This window comes from Nymphaea colorata, chromosome 7, assembly GCF_008831285.2.
Source record: "Nymphaea colorata isolate Beijing-Zhang1983 chromosome 7, ASM883128v2, whole genome shotgun sequence".
Classification (NCBI taxonomy): domain Eukaryota; kingdom Viridiplantae; phylum Streptophyta; class Magnoliopsida; order Nymphaeales; family Nymphaeaceae; genus Nymphaea; species Nymphaea colorata.
The window spans coordinates 5745644-5769504 of record NC_045144.1 but is presented as its reverse complement, the minus strand read 5'-3'; the positions used below and the strand labels follow the sequence as shown (position 1 = coordinate 5769504).

The 23861-nt window shown below is 39.1% G+C and overlaps 1 protein-coding gene and 1 pseudogene across 2 annotated transcripts in view; both read left to right on the top strand.

Annotated features, from left to right (window-relative positions):
* The window catches only part of LOC116257765 (protein IMPAIRED IN BABA-INDUCED STERILITY 1-like), a 96568-nt gene that overhangs the window by 8751 nt on the left and 63956 nt on the right, over positions 1-23861 (top strand). The window contains exon 9 of one of the 2 annotated variants that reach the window (XM_031634741.2): positions 1967-2688. The exons of the other annotated variant lie outside the window; for it this stretch is intronic. Within the exon in view, the coding sequence (XP_031490601.1) occupies positions 1967-2001 (35 nt within the window). The 3' untranslated portion in view covers positions 2002-2688. Of the gene's footprint in view, positions 1-1966; positions 2689-23861 lie in introns of those variants that run through there. 2 annotated transcript variants of the gene reach the window in all.
* LOC116257694 (uncharacterized) lies at positions 8042-23475 on the top strand (annotated as a pseudogene).

Sequence of the window (23861 nt, the reverse complement as noted above, 5' to 3'; positions counted from 1 at the left end):
AGAGAGAGAGATGGTAACCGGGTGGCAAGTTGCTTCAGATCCATGTCAGAAGCGCCACCTGCGCACCTTCCCCACCCCACCACCCACCCCCTCAACAGAAAAAAACTTTGGTCGACCTGAGATCTTAAATGAGGTCTTCTTCTTGGATCTCTAATCTGCTGCTATTCTGTTTTGTTTTGTTACTCCCTTGGATCTAAAAATATTAGTACTTTGTATATTTTATATGTTCTAAAATGCATACTTATTGGCATATTTTTCAAAGCTTGTTCAAAGGCAATCTTGTGAAAATTGGAATTGAATCAGCCAGACTGTTGACTGATTCAGTGATTCATCAGAATTGATTGTGAATAAGCAAAGAAATTGTTATATCCATTTAAAAAAAATAAATGTAAAATATAAGTAAAAATAAAAATGGGCTAATGAACCAAATTGGTTTGTTGCCAATTTAATTCAGGCTGATTTTTTTCGGTACTGTTGTAAAACTGATCGGCTTCCAAGCTTCCCATTTCAGGCCAGTTTTATAATACTGTTGAAAGGAATACTGCAAGTCTTTGTTCTTATTGAGTTTATTTCAAATGGAAGTATAAGCAATCCAATTTTCAAACTAACAACTTTATTTATAATTTTATTATTACATTTCGAACTTCTAAAGTTAATTAAATAACATATAAAGTAAATATAAGTTTTTTAAACCTTTTATGATAACTTTTTGTTATTTGTGCTAAGTTAAAGCGATAGGTTTATAAAGAAGTACTACGTATTCTTTATTTATTACTAAGAAGTTAAAAAAAAAAAAATTGAAACACTGCTATAAAGTGAATTTTTAATCAAAGGGTGGATCTAAACTAAGAACTGTTCTATGTATGCTACCATTTTCTGAAGAGAAAGTAAATTAAAATATACACATTTTCTTGTGTACAAACTTCTAATATGAGGCATGATTTCACTTTCCAATTCGGAATGGTAAAAGAAACTGAATAAAAATAGTTTAAGGGGGCACTCAATAATGTTAAGCGGACAGTCCACCATAGTCTTTTTTTAAATAGCCAATTTATACACGGCCTGGACAAGGGCTGATCTTGAGTATAAGGTGGCTCTGCTACTGTTAAAATGGTCTCTCTATTTAAGGGCCCAAAGGGGATGTCCAAAATGCTTGTTTGGCCAAGAGGTTATCACCAACAATTTAGACATGCACATTAAAAGTAGAATAATTTGCTAAAACATGCCTAAAGATTTATCAATAATAAAAACTCACCTTCTTCGATGTTACTGAGGACACAGCTAAATTTTTTTTTATGTTTAACTTAAAAGATTTATACATTTTCAATTAATTGTTAAATCAATAAAAAAAGTACTATTTGTCCCGTAAAAGTGGCTCAACTTTCTGAATGCATTTAGGTTTCTGTTAGGTAATTTATGGCATTGAAAAAAAACATTCATCTAACTCATTTAGACATGAACAGAAAAAAAGTAACTTGCTTAGATTTGGTTACGTCTTTTTTTATTGATGGGTATTGTTAAAGAGTTCAATGAATGGAAACAAAATTTGTCGATATTAAGGTTATCATCATCATTTTATCTCACTTAAGTTCGTGATAGCATATGTTTAATCGACAGAAGTTAGTTTCTGTTTTGACAGTCCAAAAACTAAGTATCTTTCTTAATAATTTTGGAAAGGATGTGCTTTTTTTAGGTGTGTTCTTGCAAGGTTTTCCCAGTACATATTGCCACATTGTCTGTGCATGCCAGTCTGCTTGACCAGCAGGGTTAGATTTAAGGGCCACCAAGCTACGTTCCTGTTGGAATGGATATTGGTGCTTCTGCTGAATCATGAACAGCGCTGTTTAATCCCTATAATGAGTCAGAACCTGCAGTTCTTCCGGATCTAGCCATTACTAAATCTCTGTGTGTGCTTTTTGTGGCAGCCAAGCGTTTTTATTGATTGTGAGTTTGCTTCTAATGACAGGTAAAAAGGGTGGAAGAAAGGATCTGGGCGAATGATATTTTCATTGTTTGGAGCAGCACAGTGGTCAGTCATGAGGATATTTAGAGGAAAGGCTCTCCTGTGTGCCCAAGGCTGCGGGGCCACCCTCGAACAACTAAAACACAAAGCTGATATGAAAGAATGGCTATACAGAGGCCTAACTTTTGCTGGTGGCAGGAGTGAGGACCCAGGGGTCCCCTCATATTGAAATATGCTCGAGGGTAGGGAAGAAGAAGCCCTTTATATCCACAGCTTGCATATTCGGTGCTATGATTATGCTGTAAATGGCACCAATAAAAGAGGCCCTCCTCTTGGAAAGGAAAGTCATGGACGATGCCTCTCTTTTGCAGAGAGAGTGGCCATCCATTCATCCACAGAGCTTTTGTCTCGTGCCGTTTTTGTTTTGCCATTCTTTCCGTAATCCTGCCAGCTCTTCAAAGCATGTGAAGGTGGGGATTAGATCGAATGGGTGCTTAACGGTTTCAGGCAATTTCATAGCGTTTAGATGAGTTTGAGCCAGGTGATAGGAAGTGGTGTGGCTGCTAATGAGCGCTGCACCTACTGCTTGCATTCATTAAAAAATTGTCAATTTCTTGTGTCAAGTGTCTTCAAAGCTGCTCACCAAACAAAGGAGCGTTCCTGTATCTTTTTCCAGTGCTCATGAAAATGAAAAAATGAGTGGAAGAAATCTTCCATCTATTCAATTGTTTCAGCTTGAGGTTGTGGTTACACGTAGTAGGCTCTATAGTCAAGTGTTTAATTTTTCGTTAATAGGACACGAGCACTGCTGGTACACAGTCTGATGCAGAAAGCAAACTAAAGCACCCGGGCATTTTCCAATGCAGATGGCAGGAAGGTTAGGCCTTCCAACCTTTATTGAAAGCAGAGCTGTAAAAAATACTTACAAAAAAAATCAAAATAGCTCAGCTGGACTTTGGCACAATAAAATCTGGAGGTGCCAACCAAAAGCATATATGACACTACATGGAACAGAAAAAACTGAGCATAAATTACAGCTACTTACATAGGAACAAAATTTTGTCAACTATATGTGAGAAGGTAGATCCTCATCCAGCATGGTGGCATTGTAAATCCTTGATGAAAACATAGGGAATTGGCGTAAAACATTGCTCTTACCTTCTAGGGCTTGCTTGATAAGCTTCTTCCAGCCCACTTTGTTGGTCATGACAGCAAACTCCATGAAATCAGCACAAAAGGTTTGAAGCAGCTCTTCTAGGATCCTCATTTCAGGCATTTGGTGGTCTTCCTTATTTTTGTACAGCTCGACTCGTTCTCTGTATTGCTTGGCACAGTTGTGCATGACACCAACTACCACCCGTTCCCCAAAGGTAACATTGAGCATATAAATGTTAGGACCCCGGGAGATGGCTGGGAACAATGGGAAGGTGATGACCCCATGCTTTATCTATAACTCCACTTCCTTGGTTTGAGCTTTCCAATAAATGGAAAGAATAGCTTCAGTACAAGCAGCCCAAACTGAGGATGTGAAACTCTTGATAGTAAAAATCTTATCATTATGAACAGCCTCATTCTTTAGAGAAATAATTGCATCATGGGGAACAGGCTCATTCTTGAAGGATGTAGGAAACCACTTTTGAATTCTTGAATGATATTAACATTCGGGAGCCTTTTCCAGTTAAATTTCCCCACCACCTTACTCCATGCGTTAGCAGCAAATTTACACAAAAAGAAGAGGTGATGGAGGATGCATCATCGCCCAACAATTCTTCCTTTTGTTATCACACAATTCCTTGCCATGCCATGAGAGACGGTCTTCTCTCAAGGAATCCACCAGATGAGTCTGTTGAAGTTTGCCATCAACCAATCTAACAATTGCACCATCTCAACCCACTGATATATAGCTTGTGATAATTTGGTGAAGGTCCATGTTCGCATAAGGATAAACATATACTAAGAGATATGGGGGTACCTAGATTGAGATCATCGATCTGTCCAAAACATAACTTTCCTTCCATTAGAGGGGATCCACTCGACTTAATCCTTTATGTCAGGCCAATGCTTTAGCATGGATTTCCAGGTGTTTTCAAATTAAAAAAAAAAAATGAAAGGATGACTTTTTAATAAGTTTGAAAATGAGAGATGGAATCCTCGATGGGATTTGTGCAATGGATGAGATGTGGGCTGGTAGGCAGCTAGTCTCATTTTTGAATCTCTCAGGTATTATCAACTCTTTTTGTTAAAAAAAGAGTCACTGATGCATAAGTTAAAGTATAGCAAGGGGCACTTCGAGACACTAAAAGCAGACCCTATATCTTAAGACGATGAGAGGTTAGGTGGGGGATTCAGCTCTTTTCTTGGGTAGTCAAATGAAATAATTTGCTTACCCAACAAAAGGAGAGATATAAGAAAGTAGTTGGACGAAATACTCTTGCTTATCCAAGAAAAGAGAGATTGAGAAACTACAAGTTTTTCTTTGCTCACTTAAGCAAAGGAGACATTGAGAAACTATAAGTTTTCCTTGGACAAAATTTCAGGAGTCAATTTTCTTGGGGGTGATTGGAAAAGGGTGTAGCATCTTGATTTCACTAAACCATAGTTTGATGATGGTTTTTCAAGCACATTTACTAAGGGTAATTGAATCCAAGGTTTAATGTTATTTCCTTTTGATTATGGTGAAGGGCTACACATGTTACTTGAATAAACAACATAAGATAGGCAAAACGAAGAAGTAAAACTACCAAGTCTACAAATGCCACACAATGTGTCATATGCAATGATGGATGAGGGAATTTTCATAATTTAATTCATCACAATTCAAAACGATGGAAGAGAATTTGTGAGTTCGTAAGGTGATTCTCTGCTTTTGGTGAACAGAAGGATGAATCTTGCTAACTGGGCGACAACTGAAGCCTACTTCCTTCCTCTTGCCTCCAGTGTCTAGAACTGCATCGATACTAGATAGCAACATTGTCACGTACTTCAACTTGCATGTAGGACTCATCCCCCTTATAATACAAAAACATATCATCTTGCTAATCGAACTGAAGATGCACCACATAACATGCTCCAAGCTTGCCTGTTTGAGCAATGCCCCTCAAGGCAAGTCGTTTTGCACTTGTGAACTATTCTTCAAATGGATTTTGGTTTTGATTCATTCACTTGCACCTTTTTGTTTATATGTCATAACAGGAGCGTCATCCTACAACACCAAAAACAGATTTGATACCAAATAGGTATAAGGAAAAAATGGGGACTTCTTTGTTGGGTGGTAGGATGAAATAGTCCTTTTGCAAACCCAACAATACCTAAAGATGTGGCCTTGATCTCTTTCACTTGTTGGTATATTCATTCCTTTACAAATAACCAAAATATATTCTCATAAATTCATCTCCATTCAAAAATGTAAGGGAAAGTAACTCCTGGTTAATTTTATTGCGTTTGGCCATTCTTAGCCTAGTCAACAAGAGTAACCATACTTGTTTATATTTTCTTGAGATTTATAAATCCTTGGTACTATACACACACCTTAAGTTTACCTTGAAGACCCAAGATAGATTCAAAAGTGAAATTGAAGGTTGGACTTGGGTCTAATTCAGATACGAATATAAAAGCCAAAATTTTTGATTGGATTCAGATTGTGAGCTTCAAAATCAGATATAGTTTGTATTTGAATATGAATTCGTATTAAACACATGAACATCCATTAAATAAAATATGAACAAATGGTACATTTGATTCCAGTAAAATCCATTGGCATCCTTGAATAATAGGTTGCTTGGGTTATACTTTTATACTGAGGCATACATGGGTTGCCAGAACTCCCATATTTACATGGGTTGCCAGAACTCCCATATTTATACCTTACTTCTTAGTCAACCGTATTTAAATTACCTTGAGGAGCTATGTTGGATCACTGCGAGGGATGTAGCATTAGGTGGTTGAGCTGGTAGGCCAATGAAAACCCAGCCATTAATTTGATTCATTCTCATAGGCGTTATTATTCTACACTGCAAACACTGTCAAACATTACTCTCGAGTTGAAAAGAATAACCGTAAGTTTACCTAGGACCTGAAACAGTCCCAAACCCGGGCGCTGCCTACAAACAATGACAAACATTACTCTTGAGTTGAAAAGAATAACCTAAGACTACCCAAGACCTAAAACAGTCCTAGACCTGGGGCTGACAAAAAGGGGAGGAGCTGCTCCTTTTTTGAAGTTTCTCTTCCCCTTGAGGATCAGCATTTGATCAGGTGCTGCATGTTCACAGTCGTTCATATGCAAGCACCCGCTCTTCTTGAATCTCATGTTTACTTTCATTCCCCTTTTTTCATGAGAATTTATCTTCTTAACAGTAAGAATCACTTTCATGGGAGCTAAAATGTTTAATCTTAAAAAATTGAGCATAGTCATTTTAGGAATATAGTTTAGATAAAAAAGCCTTAAGAATCCGACCCTATGAGAGGATCCATATCAGGTTCAGTTTGTCTGGTTTTTGCTTATTGGGTCATGAGAAGTTTCTGAAAGTTGAGGAAGACATGGGTCCTTGCTTCAAGGGCTGATTGGGTTTCTGTAGGACATATGCTTCCACGAAACTCACTCTAAAATCTTAAATTTCAGAGAATGGGTTAGGTGGACTTGAGTCCAGTTACGTAGGTCAGCCCTACAAGGCCTACTTATCTTAGACTAATTAAAAATTTGTTAACTATATATTTAGTGTTCTAATTATATGTTTAGTGGTCCATAAAAAAAAATTGTTGTTCCATCCGTACCTTGAACTAATAAACGACTCCATGGCAACACAGTAGTCTTTGTTGTGTTTTACTAAAGCTGATGTAGACTTAAACTGATCGACAAGACTTGCTATTGTTTTTTGACCCAAATAGTATGTTGTTGTGTGTATATGTCCTGCACGAGGCTACATATTTTTTTTTGGGAAAATAATATAAAGAAAACAGAAAAATAAAAAAAAATGTGGAAAAATCACAATACTTAAAAAAGAACGTTAAAAAACAAAAATATCGTACCTCTGACCATGCTTTTTCGAAAACACTGCGTCAAATATATTTTACTTTGTACAGCTTTTCTTTAACATTTTAATAGCTATTTTGAATTAATATCACTATATTTATACGAAAGTAGAAAACTCGCATTTCCTATTTTTTTCATTGCTTAAAATTGGTGGAATAACTGCTTATAATTGATATATATATATATATATATATATATATAATGTGTGTGTGTTAAGCAATTTAAAAAAATACTTAATGCCTAAGTTTGTATTAGGTGACGTAATGACTTAATTCACTCACATATGACCATCTAAAACAGGGAACTTTGATACATATGCCATTTTGCGAAGTGTATGTAAATTTAAAATATTATGTCTTGAAATTGTGTTTAGATTTATGTAAATTTAAAACACAACAATTTGTTTTAAATAATTACCAGAATATCTTTCATTTCTTTTGACGTATATGGATTGCTCTCAACTGTAACGATAACTCCGCAATCGAGTGAAAAGAAATTCAGGTAAGTCCAACTTTCTTGAAAGCGCAGATGTTAACGTCCAACGGGCAGCGCGCCATTTTTCAAAAAGGGGCGCTATTAACATCGAACGCGCCATTTCTTTCAAGAAGACGGGCAGAGTCTCTCTGCTGTCTTCTCTCTCCTTCCCTTCTCTGCGCTCTCTCCACCTTCCCGTCCTTCCTCGAGGCCGTCTCCAAGCTCCCTCAGGTGAGTCTCTCTCCCTTTCTCCGTCTCTCTGTCTCTGGGTAGGTTGCATCGGCCACGGACGTCCCTCTCTCTGTCTTTCTCTATCTGGGTAGGTTGCGTCGGCCACGGACGAAGGCGACCCCCAGTAGTTCCTTCGTTTTTGAAAGAGGGCAGGGTCGTCTCAGGACGGACCCCACGCTTTCCTTGCATCCGACTTAGAGCGGCCGGCGGCGATGATCAATCACCCGTCGTCCCTTCCTCTTCTCCTTCTTAGTCCCTTCTGCAGATTAACAGGTTGTATTTGTCGTCCTTCATTATCAACAGATCATTCCATTATGGTGAATAAGGGTCCGAGTCGGAGAATGGGACGTCGAAAGATTGAAATAAAGAAGATTGAGGACAAAGACAAGCGTCACGTGTGCTTCTCGAAGCGTCGGAACGGCCTCACGAAGAAGGCCAGCGAGCTGTCCATCCTATGCGGTGCAGAGATTGCCGTGATTGTCTTCTCCCCCGCCGGAAAATCCTACTCATTCGGCAGCCCCTCCGTGCACTCGGTCGTCCACCGCTTTCTCAATGTATCGTCTCCGTCTTCTTCCCTCCCCAGCCCGCGGACGTCGGATGCGGACCCTGCTACCCACCAATCCAGCACCATGCGTGAGATCAACCAGCAGCACGACGGACTCTTCCAGCAGGTCGAGGAGGAGAGCAAACGTCTGCAGGACAAGACATGCAATGGGCAGGCGATCGACGGCTGGGATGCAGACCTGAACAACCTCGACCGCGACCTACTGGACGACCTGCTTCCGGCCATGGAGGAGTTGAAATCGACGCTAACGGGGCTCGACGAGGAGCTCATGCTCAGGATGCCTGGTAACACCCGCATTGGATTTGATGCCGGATTGACTGCCCTTCCCCCTCCTCCTCCCCCTGCTTTCGAGCATCTAGCCTCTTCCTTTATCAGTACTAGTGGCTATGGGTTTAAGGCTAATGATGGCAACCCATTGTACTTGCCAATGTTCGAACCGGCCAACTTCGATCATGGCTTCACCACCGGTGGCCTTAACAGCCAGATCGACATCGGGAGCTCCTTCTCCAGCGAAGAAGATGATGCCTACACCAATGATCTCTCTGATTTTAATACTGATGATTGCATCCCCTCGTGTTTGCCAATGTCCAAACAGGCCAACCCCAATCTCGGCTTCACCACCGGAGGCCTTAACGGTCAGATCGACATCGGGAGCCCTTTCTATGATGCCTGCACCCTTGGTCTCTCCCACTTGGGTTATGATCATGATATTATGAATTATGAGTTTTAGATTTTTTCTTCTCGTTCCTTTTTCAAATAAAAAATCTTTCGCTAACCCTTTTTTTCTTTTAATTTGCGTCTCCTTCTCCACGCCTTGTTCAATCATATTAGTCTATTGGCTTCTTGGAGGATTGTCAGATGTATTCTTTTTTTGTCTTTTTTGGGTGAAGGGAGGAGGTAATTCTTTCTGATCATACGTGTAGGCCTTTTGGCTAAGTGACGCTTTGTACATGGTCAACGTGAAGTGCGTTGCCATAAGACCTTTGATCAATTGAATAATATGACATGATTGTTTTGCTTGTGCTGGTTTTTCTTTTAATTGTATCAATGATATGGTTAGCATGTGCTGTTTTTGCGGAGTGGATCTATTGCATGAAAGCTAGAAATTAAAGGCATTGATCTATGAGATTTGTTAACTCGACAATAAGATGAGTTTCAAGATACAAAAACCATATTTTTTTATAGAAAACATGGTCCATGTCTGTTCCCAACAATTTAGTCAGTTTTTCAAAGCAATATTGAAACTGCCTATTCTTCGGCAGCCACTGAATAGCTCTGTCTGTGGGGGGTGTGCATATTTGGCAAACCTTTTCCAGATTATGATGACGAGACACAACCCCTTCTGTTTTGAAATCTTAACCTCCTTCAGTCGGAAGGCCTTAAGGCTTAAGCCCATCCTCATAGCGATGTCAAGGGAGCTCATCACATGTATGGCCATTTATCCAGTATTTGTGGCTTGCCTATGTCTGGCATTTCATATATGTACTCAACACTGACATTCATATCAATCCAGATTCTGTGTTATGGGGAATGCATGTTCTGATATATCAGGATGCCCTGATATTTATATATTAAAACGAAAAAAAACCGTAGATATCATTTGTTCTGTTCCTCATGGATCCTGATATATCTTTGAAAGACGGCCCCGTGATCCTTTTGAACTTCCACTCTCAACATTGGCTGAAGTTGGATTTAACGGCAGACCTGAATCTTTTGGATGTCTTCATGTGTCGGTGTCCTCCTTTGAAGTCATCTGATTTGTTGATGAAGAGAAAGATGGATGCATATTATTTGCTTTGCCAAATTGTGCTTGACAGTATTTTCTTTGTTTGCCTTGTCATTCTCCTTGACAATTCAACACTTGTACTGCAGTGGCCTTATTCCTCCATCACCTCAGGAGTATCAAATCTTGGGCCCAAATCTTCTAAGGCTTCTGGTTCAGAATAGAATAGCAGAATTTCACACTGAACTGGAGCTTCTTCCTGCTAGTGCATTGGAGAATCCTTGTATTAAGCATGCTGTATAGCTCGAGCAGTCTTTTATGGAAGGAGCCTACAATCATGTGCCAAGTGCTAGGCAAACTGTTCCACATCGCACCTACGTCTACTACATGGATCTCCTTGCAAAGACAGTCCGGTAATTCATCCTTTACCTTTTAGGCTATGTTTAATGTTGAGAATAAAATAACAGACCTTGTTAGCACAGATATTCACTTTTAATTGTGATATTTTCCCTGCAGTGATGAAATAGCAGGTTGCAGTGAAAAAGCCTATGATTACTTGACCATTCCTGATGCTAAACAGATCTTGATGTTCTCTTCTGAACAAGAACTCTTAGAATATATTACTGAGGTACAAAGTTAACCATTATTTTGCCTTTTTCTTTCATGTATGAGTTTCTTCACTTTACCGATGTTGAGGCTAAGTGCAGATTTATCCAAATAAGTTGGGTTTGTTTGGATCTCAGATTATTTGTACACGATCTGAACCTGACCTGGATTAATTAGCTTCTTTAGTTGTTTGAACCTGCAGTTGGTGTCTTGCAGTAGTTGGTATCACCAAGGACATTCCATTGGAGCTTCAAATGGAGAACTACGTATGATGATTCAGAAAACTACCTAGTTGGGGTTGAGACATCTATGACCTGTATTGGCCTATTCCATCTTTGCAGTGAGTTGGCCTGGGGCTTTCAATATCTGATTGGAATCATTGAACCTGTGTCCTGTAGTCCATCGATCATGCCGAAAAAAAAAAGGAAAACATTTCTGTTGGCAGAAACCAGGAAGCATGCCTGATGCAGGAGCAGTTCATTTCATATTAGATTCAGTTTGAAACCGTATTGGATCCATATATTTGATTTATTTGTTTGGTTCTTTATTTGTTTTTGTTTATTAAGTTCAACTTGGACCTTTTTATATAGATAGTGAATCCAAGATCCAATTAATTAGGATGCTCTATTTATAGGCAACGTGTGATTCATTTGTAGTTAGTGAAGTTGATTAATTGAAACCCTTATTTGCTTCGTTATTTTCCTTGCTCTTGCTTCCGTTGCATTCTTCCATGGGGATTATAGCTAACCCTTCTCATTACTGCATCATTGGCCCTTATCGTAAGAGTGGTGGGTTGGTAAGGTTGCATCTTGGTTGGTACAATAGAAAATCTCGGAAGAACATAGGATGTCAATTTGTGTTTTAAGGTCCACTTGTCCAACATTATCTTTTCCTGCTTGTGACCCTGTTACTGAGGCATAACCCCATCGCTTCCTCTGCCTCACGTTTCACATGCAATTTTTAATTCTTTAGGTTCTTATTTAGTATTTACTGCTTTTAGAAAAGTTGCCACTAACCAAATCAATGGATGTTATGTCAACTTTTTTTGCCTGTATGACATGGATCTGGTTGCCAAGAGGCTAGCCATTAGCAAAGAAAGGGTTGCAAAACTGGAATAAAATTCAAGTATCCATGTGGGGGTGGTATATTTTGATCTTGTTTCATGCTAGCTACGCTTCCCTAGTATCGTTTGATCATGTCCACTCATCAGGGATTTTCTCTCCATATATGGTTCTCTTGTTATTCACCTTGGTGTATTGGCACCAAGCTGAAATCCGTCAAACACTTGATGTTGCTCACATTAACGGATTTGGATTGCTAACATTATGCTGCTACTGTTTTTGTGCAGGAGCATCCTGATTGGGAGGTAGGAAATGGCTGTGTGTTTTTCTAGAAGGCGAAGGAAACAACACCTTGCAAGGAGATCCCATCTTTGCAGCTCATCAATCAGACACTCAGCTATGCAAGAGAACTAGAACGCATTGTGTGATGGTGTCCGACAACATGTCAAAATTGTGATGTTATTTTCTCCCCTTCGACTTGTTGCTCCTGGATGGAAAAGGGAACTTATGAGGGTACACACGTGCTGCTGTTTGACAATGTCGATGACTGCGCAATGTAGATTGCCTTTCACTTCTTTCTCATTTTTCTTTGCCATTTCATTCTCCTTCACAATATTATGTTTAATTGACATGGTATAGAAGCTACATTTAGAATTTTATTACAGGTTTCTGTTGTGCACTGTCCTTCTTTTCCTGTTCTTTTCCTCTTTAGCACCACACATACACTTGTTGCTGTACCTAAAGAGTCCATGAGATTGATTCAACCTGATTGCGTGGAATCTAACATAGTGTCGCCATTTGCAATTTTAGTTTGCGTCGGTTACTTTTTCATTCTTTGCTTCTGTGGAGTTCGCCTCAGTTGAAATTAAGAGTTTGCTGAGCGCCTGGTAAAGAAGACTGGCAGCGTCTTCGACTTTGATACGTTGACCAAGTGAGAGGATGACTTCCCTGTCGTCCTTCTGCAACCTGATTTGTATTGATGGCATATCAAGAGGTCATGTTACTGTATGATGATTGTTGGTGGTCTCCTATAAGAACCTACGAGGTCTTAACTTTATGATATATAAAGAAAATTGTTCAAAAGTAACATAAGGAGCCTCTTCTATGCCCTATTAATTTCGATGGATATACCTGAAACTAAACATGGTAGCACCTGGCTTGCTTCGCCTTCATGTTTCAGGCATCTTTTCGTGTTACAGATATCAGTTCTTTACTATGCTGTTTCTGGGTGTTGAACACAGGAAGTATTACTATGAACTATGAAGAGTTCAAAGGTGATCAATCTATATCTTCTTTTAGAACGTTTTTCTTTTCCTTTTCTCTTTCTTTTTGGGCGAAGGATGAAATGAGGATTAACACCAAAAAAAATATGTACGGTATTGGAACAGCTATGCCAAAAGAATGACTTGCTAAAAAATACCACGCACAGAAAAAAGAGATTAATCGGACCGGACCAGGTTTTCAATGCGGTTCGTCTTTTTTCAATCCCCTGGTTAAGTAATAACCGGGTTGTAGAACCTTTAAAGCGACGCCTCTGCTCTACTCTGCAATGGCATCAATAAATAAAAAATATCAATGAAGCCTGGTTTTTCTTTTCTTCTTGAGGTTCATTGGTGGGCAGGCATTTCCAGGCCATAGTAGACCAGTTGTCTCATCACAACTTATTAATTGTTTTTATTACTCATCTACCTAGTCAAAGAGCTGTGTCAAAATTTCAATTTGTAATGTTCCTAGTTATCTTTTGACATTACTCTCATGAACATGGTCTACAATGCTCTCTTATTTAACACCCAGCAGTAGATAGGAACTGAACTGCCTTGCGGCATTCAAATCTCAACTCGTACCGCTTGAATCAGTAACAACCAAACACTTGGGACCTTTTTGACATCAAACGACTCCATTGATAAAAGCTCTTGGGAGTCATCAGCATATTCTCCCCCGTGGACCTTTGCTCTACTGAACAAGAGGTCAAGAGCCCTTCCGCACAGGACTACAGACAGATGCCTGCCTGGCTGCTCGAAAGGGGACTCCGACCGGCTCTGGCTAGCAGAGAGGAAGTTGCTGGTGGGAGTGAGTGAAGGAAGTTGCAGACCCTCCTAAAAACTGCTTAAATGACATGAAATTGAATGCTCTAAGCATTTCCATAGATGAGTAATCGCAGTATTAAGTGATGCCAACATAATCAGCCAAGGGGTTTGCGAAAACCTAATTGAAAACCCAACCAGGTTTGAGTGTCATCTAATTAACAATTGATTAAGCCAGATAATGCATTTTAAATAGTACCTTCACTTATCAGTTGTTTCCTGGCATGTCCCAGGGGCATGGTGTAGCATGTCAAACTGGTGGACTGAAGTGTGGTAATTTGATTTTCATAAATGCTACTCTTATGACTGCAAAGGGTAAATGCACAATACTTAGTTGATGGATGTCTTGTTTCCCCCGTTGGCCTGAAAGCAGCCATGGACTACGGGGGTTGGAGGAAAAGGGCAAGGACTTCATTTTCTTTGTGATACGTCCTCCCCTCTTATGGCATTATGATTGTCCGAAATGAAGGTATAGGAAAAATCCAGAACTCATAACTGGCCTGGCAGAAGAAACTAAAAGGAACTCGTACCTGAACTCGCTCTCCACTGGATGCCATATCACAATAGAGAGACGAATGCAACCTTATCTACGACCAGAAGAAAGAAGAAAAAGACAAAGAAAAATCAACTACCTACCTTAGAGGAACATTGTCTGCTTCTGGTTCTGTTCTATATATTGTGGACATTTCTGGCTTGTAGATGGTGCAAGTTCAGTTCATCTTTTTATCCAACCACACCCCACCTCATGAAAATATGTGAAATTTGTGGTGGCAGTTGAATATGAAAGAAATTGTTTACTGATCTGTCTTTTGACAAAACTGTTCTCTTTATGCTTGACATGATGCCACACTGTTGGCGACCGCATCAGGACCAGTTCGCACACAACTGCGAAGCCTGGATGCTAATGGTAATACTCAGAATGCACATATCGCAGCTTCATACAATAAAAATAACTAAAATGTTCTCAAGTACTTTCTGATTTCATACATGATGGAGGATATGGATATTAGATCCTTGTTAAGAGCAGGCCCCCCTGGAATTCGCTTTACGCAATCTGACAGCCTTGTGTAATAAAGAAGCAACTGAGTCAATGCAGCTCTCAGGATATCCATGCCACACAAGAAATTACTGAACGAAGTAACGACATCTTTATGCATGAGCTCTATTGCAGCCTTCCAACGACTTGCGAAGTCCTTAACAAGTGGTTCAACATCTGCGATAGTGATTGGCCTGTCGGAATTTGAATTCACATCCTCACCTGAAGAACCATCCCGAGTGAGCATCTGCATATTGAAATCTTGCGTACAAAGTCCGGAAAAAGGAGGTTTCATCTTTCAACATTTACCTGCCCGGGCCTTTACAAATATTATTAGGTCACTGAAGTGCTCCATCAGCAATTCCTCCTGCAGGCAAAAAGAAAATATAGAAGGATAAGACATTTAACCATTCCGAACCTGTTTTCCTTCCAAACTTTCAACATTTCTTATAGATTGTGCATGTGCGCACTCAAACACATGCACACACACGCAAAAACACAAGCATAGTTCCTATGCAAACCTGCTGAGAGTTGGCCCCCCACCATTATTGAGAAACAATTAAAGAATACAACAAATCAACAAACAAAAGAAAAACCAACCACCTACCAAAAATACATGCATAGTTGTGTAGCCTGATTCCATGCGTTTGTTCTGCATGCCATTCATGAGACGTCAAAATCTAAATAGGAATTTTCCAGCTTGAAATACAGTGAAAAGGCCTAGGAAAAGGGGTATGCACGAGAAAAGATCATTGGTTTCTAAAATATAGGAAAAGAGACCAAAAGATTAATAAAAGTTTTCCGGTGTTAAAATGAATCAGTGGAGGAATGAACAACTAAAAAATATCTAGCAAGCAATTGCATAAACATGGTCTTCAAGTATGGGTTCCTGGTGTGCTGACATCCGGTCCCCTCACTGACACCCATTAAGAAGATCAATTGATTGATTAACTTGAAACTTTCAAGTATCAAGTATTAGAAATTATTAAGTCAACAAAACTTACCACAAATATAGCACTGTTACCCTTCAAAAGCTCTTCAAAGTGAAGCTGCATTTTTTCACATTCAGTACCTGCTTCTTGGAAAAATGAACACACACAAGTTCCCGTTAGGATTACAGCAGGAAATGCTTCTAAGGTTCTATAGTCACAGAAAATGTGTTTTTTTTAAAAAAAAACGCCATAAATTAAATGGCCGTTTAAAACTAAAAAAAAAAGCACACTTTTTTTTTTTAATTTTAAAAACGAAAAAAAAAACATTTTTTTTCACTTTTTTTTTTTCAGTTTTTTTAATGCCAAACAGGTTTTTTTTGTTCATTTTCTATTTTTATTTGTTCCAAAATCTACTTATCTTCTGATGTTTGTGTTATTAGTTTTTTCACTAACTTTATTTTTCCTCCATTTTTAGCTTTTTAAAATTTTTAAAAATTTACAATATTTTTCCCTTTTTTGTCCTTTTTTTTCAAGTTCACCATATTATACCCAAGTAAAACTTCGCCGTTTTAAACCCCGAAACGTTATTTGTGACTATGTGAATCTAAACATTGTTCACCCAAAAGATCAACACGGATGGACAGAATACGAAGATATATCTACCTCCAAAACAGCAATTGTCATGTCACAATTGTTTATGAGAAATATGATTTGCTGCTTTGCTTTGGGAAACATTCTCGCAAGCTTAACCAGCAAATCATCCACAGCCATTGGCAATCTGTCTAAATTCAATTCAGGCTACCAATAAAAAGAAGGAAATGATTAGCACACATTGAGAGATGCATCTGGACATCTTTAACATAGTATTTTATATGTCAGATAGGAACGACCATACATATGATATGAGAACATAAATAGTGTATTTCAGCTTCCAGAATAAGTATATAAAGGAGACTGAAGCCAACCAAAATATTACCCATGTGACAAAGCACTGACAAAACAATTGCCCAGTATAAAATGATAAAAAATCAAACTTGTAAAACATACTTTCAGGCCATACACAATGGAACATTAATACAATATCCAAAAGAAAGAGAATTAATCAGCAAGTCTGAGCATTTATTTGCTTACCTTTCCATCTCCATAATCAACATTAAGATGAATGAGAGATGCAGTGAATTCAGCATAACGTCTCATCACATAATGTGGATGGATATCATCTTCCCACAAGGTTTTAACATTAGCATTCCGTAAACTATTAAGATGCAAGTCAAAAACCATCTTGAAACGAGGCCATAATGAAAGCTTAACCTGTGCTCATGCAGAAAAAGTTACTCCATGAGGTTAAAAGTGTTATCCAAATGGTGACTAAAAGCATAATGGCAACAGGAAAACATCACAAAAACTATTTTACCCAGTAAAAAAAAATCTGCTGAGTATTTTGTGTGTGTGTGCATCTGTATGGTTTTATTGGGATGCAACATGCATGAGACCATAAAAGGCTATAAAATTGTTCGTTACCAATTAAATGTTCCATCGGTAAAGTTTTAAACATCTCTTTTCCTACCACACAAGGAATTGCTTTTGGATTGTGATTTCCAATTTATGTTATGTGAAACACTTACAAAAACATGATGTTTTTGATATTGTTAAAAACAAACCTACTTTTTGCATCAATAAGAAATGATCGTTTGCCAATTAACCAGACAATATCACTAACTTAAGTTCTGGTTTGTCTCATAAAAAGGCTAAAGTACCCTCAAAAGTGGAAAATTCAAGCTCATTTGCTTGCACTAGCCTCTTTAACTACACATAGTGTATTAACAGACTCCATTATTGCAAGCAAATCCAAGGGCAAACCTAGGTGTAGTCACAATGTTACTTACATCTTTAATGTCATTTAAAATCAAAGATGGAAAAAACTAGGTTGCTTTTATAGTATTGAAAAGTTAAGTGTGTTTCTCATTATAACCAGATCATTAGGTGTGTTGAAAATTTTTCCTATTTTATCATGTGGTCATGCTGTTCAATCACTAAAACGAGCCACTTTTCACTCACAAGGAATACTCTATAAACAGACGAATGATCACCGAGCAAACAATGCTAACACTGTGCAAAGAGTACTTATTCCTTTCAAATGTTTGCCATAATCTGAGAGAAGAGGAATTTTGTCATGTTTCCCATCAAAACAAGTTCTAAGTTCAAGAAGGGGCATGGAGGCATCTTGCTACATCCGTATATACTAAGTTTACATAAATTTTGTTCTCCTCCTCATATTATATATATATATATATATATATATATATATATATATATATATATATATATATATATATATATATATATATATATATATAGAGAGAGAGAGAGAGAGAGAGAGACAAAGAGAGAGGGAGAGAGAGAGAGTGAATGATGACTCTAGCTATCCAAAGTCACCCAATCATCTAAAGAGAGCCTTAAAAAAAAAACCAAGGAGATGATGAAAATGTTTATCATTTTTTTCTCCTTGTTTTTCTTTAACTGTCTATCACGTTAGAACGACTCCATGACAGCACAACCGTCTTTGTTGGGTTTTACTAAAGCGATTTGATGTATACTTACAAGACTTGCTATTGTTTTTTGACCCAAATAGAATGTTCTTGTACGTATATGTTCTGCACGAGGCTACATTTTTTTTTGGAAAAATAATATAAAGAAAACAGAAAAATAGAAAAAATGTGGAGAAATCACAAATATATTTTACTTTGTACAGCTTTTTTAGCATTTTAATAGCTATTTTGAATTGATATCAATATTTTTATACGAAAGTAGAAAATTCTCATTTATTATTTTTTTTATTGCTTAAAATTGGTGGAATAAATGCTTATATATATATATATTACGTTAAGCAATTTTAAAAAATACTTAATGCATAAGTTTGTATTAGGTGACGTCATGACTTAATTAACTCATATGTAAACATCTAAAACGGGGAAACTTTGCTACATATGCCATTTTATGAAGTGTACGTAAACTTAAAATATTATGTGTTGAAATTATGTTTAGATTTTTTTGTTAAAGAACAACCTTGTAACGAAGTTGCTTAAGTAAGTTGGTGTACTTAATTTTCATGTGTTAGTATGGCTATTGACAAATATACTCTCAGTTAATTAAAAACAGAAAACTCTTTGTTAATACAAAAAAATCGAAAAGGTACACTCAGTGAATTAAAAATTGAAAACTTTTTGTTAAGACAAAAAATCGAAAAAGGTGAAAAAGATTAACACAAGAATTTGTTTTAAATAATTACCAGAATATCTTTCATTTCTTTTGACGCATATGGATTGCTCTCAACTGTAACGATAACTCCGCAATCGTGTGAAAAGAAATTCAGGTAAGTCCAACTTTCTTGAAAGCGCAGATGTTAACGTCCAACGGGCAGCGCGCCATTTTTCAAAAAGGGGCGCTATTAACATCGAACGCGCCATTTCTTTCAAGAAGACGGGCAGAGTCTCTCTGCTGTCTTCTCTCTCCTTCCCTTCTCTGCGCTCTCTCCACCTTCCCGTCCTTCCTCGAGGCCGTCTCCAAGCTCCCTCAGGTGAGTCTCTCTCCCTTTCTCCGTCTCTCTGTCTCTGGGTAGGTTGCATCGGCCACGGACGTCCCTCTCTCTGTCTTTCTCTATCTGGGTAGGTTGCGTCGGCCACGGACGAAGGCGACCCCCAGTAGTTCCTTCGTTTTTGAAAGAGGGCAGGGTCGTCTCAGGACGGACCCCACGCTTTCCTTGCATCCGACTTAGAGCGGCCGGCGGCGATGATCAATCACCCGTCGTCCCTTCCTCTTCTCCTTCTTAGTCCCTTCTGCAGATTAACAGGTTGTATTTGTCGTCCTTCATTATCAACAGATCATTCCATTATGGTGAATAAGGGTCCGAGTCGGAGAATGGGACGTCGAAAGATTGAAATAAAGAAGATTGAGGACAAAGACAAGCGTCACGTGTGCTTCTCGAAGCGTCGGAACGGCCTCACGAAGAAGGCCAGCGAGCTGTCCATCCTATGCGGTGCAGAGATTGCCGTGATTGTCTTCTCCCCCGCCGGAAAATCCTACTCATTCGGCAGCCCCTCCGTGCACTCGGTCGTCCACCGCTTTCTCAATGTGTCGTCCCCGTCTTCTTCCCTCCCCACCCGGCGCACGTCGGATGCGGACCCTGCTACACACCAATCCAGCCCCATGCGTGATATCAACCAGCAGCACGACGGACTCTTCCAGCAGGCCGAGGAGGAGAGAAAACGTCCGCAGGACAAGACATGCAATGCGCAGGCGATCGACGGCTGGGATGCAGACCTGAACAACCTCGACTGCGGCCTACTGGACGACCTTCTTCCGGCCATGGAGGAGTTGAAATCGACGCTAACGGGGCTCGACGAGGAGCTCATGCTCAGGATGCCTGGTAACACCCGCATTGGATTTGATGCCGGATTGACTGCCCTTCCCCCTCCTCCTCCCCCTGCTTTCGGGCATCTAGCCTCTTCCTTTATCAGTACTAGTGGCTATGGTTTTAAGGCTAATGATGGCAACCCATTGTACTTGCCAATGTTCGAACCGGCCAACTTCGATCATGGCTTCACCACCGGTGGCCTTAACAGCCAGATCGACATCGGGAGCTCCTTCTCCAGCGAAGAAGATGATGCCTACACCATTGATCTCTCTGATTTTAATACTGATGATTGCATCCCCTCGTGTTTGCCAATGTCAAAACAGGCCAACCCCAATCTCGGCTTCACCACCGATGGCCTTAACGGTCAGATCGATATTGGGAGCTCTTTCTATGATGCCTGCACCCTTGGTCTCTCCCACTTGGGTTATGATGATGATAGTATGAATTATGAGTTTTAGATTTTTTCTTCTCGTTCCTTTTTCAAATAAAAAATCTTTCGCTAACCCTTTTTTCTTTTAATTTGTGTCTCCTTCTCCACGCCTTGTTCAATCATATTAGTCTATTGGCTTCTTGGACGATTGTCAGATGTATTCTTTTTTGTCTTTTTTGGGTGAAGGGAGGAGGTAATTCTTTCTGATCATACGTGTAGGCCTTTTGGCTAAGTGACGCTTTGTACATGGTCAACGTGAAATGCGTTGCCATAAGACCTTTGATCAATTGAATAATATGACATGATTGTTTTGCTTGTGCTGGTTTTTCTTTTAATTGTATCAATGATATGGTTAGCATGTGCTGTTTTTGCGGAGTGGATCTATTGCATGAAAGCTAGAAATTAAAGGCATTGATCTATGAGATTTGTTAACTCGACAATAAGATGAGTTTCAAGATACAAAAACCATATTTTTTGATAGAAAACATGGTCCATGTCTGTTCCCAACAATTTAGTCAGTTTTTCAAACCAATATTGAAACTGCCTATTCTTCGGCAGCCACTGCATAGCTCTGTCTGTGGGGGGTGTGCATATTTGGCAAACCTTTTCCAGATTATGATGACGAGACACAACCCCTTCTGTTTTGAAATCTTAACCTCCTTCAGTCGGAGGGCCTTAAGGCTTAAGCCCATCCTCATAGCGATGTCAAGGGAGCTCTTCACATGTCTGGCATTTCATATATGTACTCAACACTGACATTCATATCAATCCAGATTCTGTGTTATGGGGAATGCATGTTCTGATATATCAATGAAGTTGTATTTAACAGCAGACCTGAATCTTTTGGATGTCTTCATGTGTCGGTGTCCTCCTTTGAAGTCGTCTGATTTGTTGATGAAGAGAAAGATGGATGCATATTATTCGCTGTTCCAAATTGTGCTTGACAGTATTTTCTTTGTTTACCTTGTTATTCTCCTTGACAATTCAACACTTGTGCTGCAGTGGCCTTATTCCTCCATCACCTCCGGAGTATCAAATCGAGGGCCTAAATCTTCTAAGGCTTCTGGTTCAGAATAGAATAGCAGAATTTCACACTGAACTGGAGCTTCTTCCTGCTAGTGCATTGGAGAATCCTTGTATTAAGCATGCTCTAGAGCTCAAGCAGTCTTTTATGGATGGATTCTACAATCGTGTGCTAAGTGCTAGGCAAACTGTTCCACATAGCACCTAATGTCTACTACATGGATCTCCTTGCAAAGACAGTCCGGTAGTGCCTCCTTTACCTTTTAGGCTATGTTTAATGTTGAGAATAAAATGACAGACCTTGTTAGCACAGGTACTCACTTTTAATTGTGATATTTTCCCTGCAGTGAAGAAATAGCAGGTTGCAGTGAAAAAGCCTATGATTACTTGACCATTGCTGATGCTAAACGGATCTTGATGTTCTCTTCTGAACAAGAACTCTTAGAATATATTACTGAGGTACAAAGTTAACCAGTATTTTGCCTTTTTCTTTCATGTATGAGTTTCTTCACTTTACCGATGTTGAGGCTAAGTGCAGATTTATCTAAATAAGTTGGGTTTGTTTGGATCTCAGATGAGTTGTACACGATCTGAACCTCGCCTGGATTAATTAGCTTCCTTAGTTGTTTGAACCTGCAGTTGGTGTCTTACAGTAGTTGGTATCACCAAGGACATTCCATTGGAGCTTCAAATGGAGAACTACCACCGTATGATGCTTCAGAAAACTACCTAGTTGGGGTTGAGACATCTATGACCTGTATTGGCCTATTCCATCTTTGCAGTGTGTTGGCCCAGGCTTTCAATATCTGATTGGAATAATTGAACCTGTGTCCTGTAGTCCATCGATCATGCCGAAAAAAAAAAGGAAAACATTTCTGTTGCCTGAAACCAGGAAGCATGCCTGATGCGGGAGCAGTTCATTTCATATTAGATTCAGTTTGAATCCATATTGGATCCATATATTTGATTTATTTGTTTGGCTCTTTATTTAGTACGTGTGATTCATTTGTAGTTAGTGAAGTTGATTAATTGAAACCCTTATTTGCTTCGTTATTTTCCTTGCTCTTGCTTCCGTTGCATTCTTCCATGGGGATTATAGCTAACCCTTCTCATTACTGCATCATTGGCCCTTATCGTAAGAGTGGTGGGTTGGTAAGGTTGCATCTTGGTTGGTACAATAGAAAATCTCGGAAGAACATAGGATGTCAATTTGTGTGTTAAGGTCCACTTGTCCAACATTATCTTTTCCTGCTTGTGACCCTGTTACTGAGGCATAACCCCATCGCTTCCTCTGCCTCACGTTTCACATGCAATTTTTAATTCTTTAGGTTCTTATTTAGTATTTACTGCTTTTAGAAAAGTTGCCACTAACCAAATCAATGGATGTTATGTCAACTTTTTTTGCCTGTATGACATGGATCTGGTTGCCAAGAGGCTAGCCATTAGCAAAGAAAGGGTTGCAAAACTGGAATAAAATTCAAGTATCCATGTGGGGGTGGTATATTTTGATCTTGTTTCATGCTAGCTACGCTTCCCTAGTATCGTTTGATCATGTCCACTCATCAGGGATTTTCTCTCCATATATGGTTCTCTTGTTATTCTCCTTGGTGTATTGGCACCAAGCTGAAATCCATCAAACACTTGATGTTGCTCACATTTTATCTCTTGGATAAAAAGTAGACCAATCTGCTTTATCTCCTGATATTTGATCATTGACGGATTTCCATTGCTAAAATTATGCTGCTACGGATTTTGTGCAGGAGCATCCTGACTGGGAGGTAAGAAATGGCTGTGTGTTTTTCCAGAAGGCGAAGGGAACAACAGCTTGCAAGGAGATCCCATCTTTGCAGCTCATCAATCAGACACTCGGCTATGCAAGAAAACTACAAGGCATTGTGTGATGGTGTCCGACAACATTTTCAAATTGTGATGTTATTTTCTCCCCTTCGACTTGTTGCTCCTGGAAGGGTACATACGTGCTGCTGTTTGACAATGTCGATGACTGCACAATGTAGATTGCCTTTCACTTCTTTCTCATTTTTCTTTGCCATTTCATTCTCCTTCACAATATTATGTTTAATTGACATGGTATAGAACCTACATTTAGAATTTTATTACAGGTTTCTGTTGTGCACTGTCCTTCTTTTCCTGTTCTTTTCCTCTTTAGCACCACACATACACTTGTTGCTGTACCTAAAGAGTCCATGAGATTGATTCAACCTGATTGCGTGGGATCTAACATAGTGTAACCATTTGCAATTTTGGTTGCGTCGGTTACTTTTTCCTT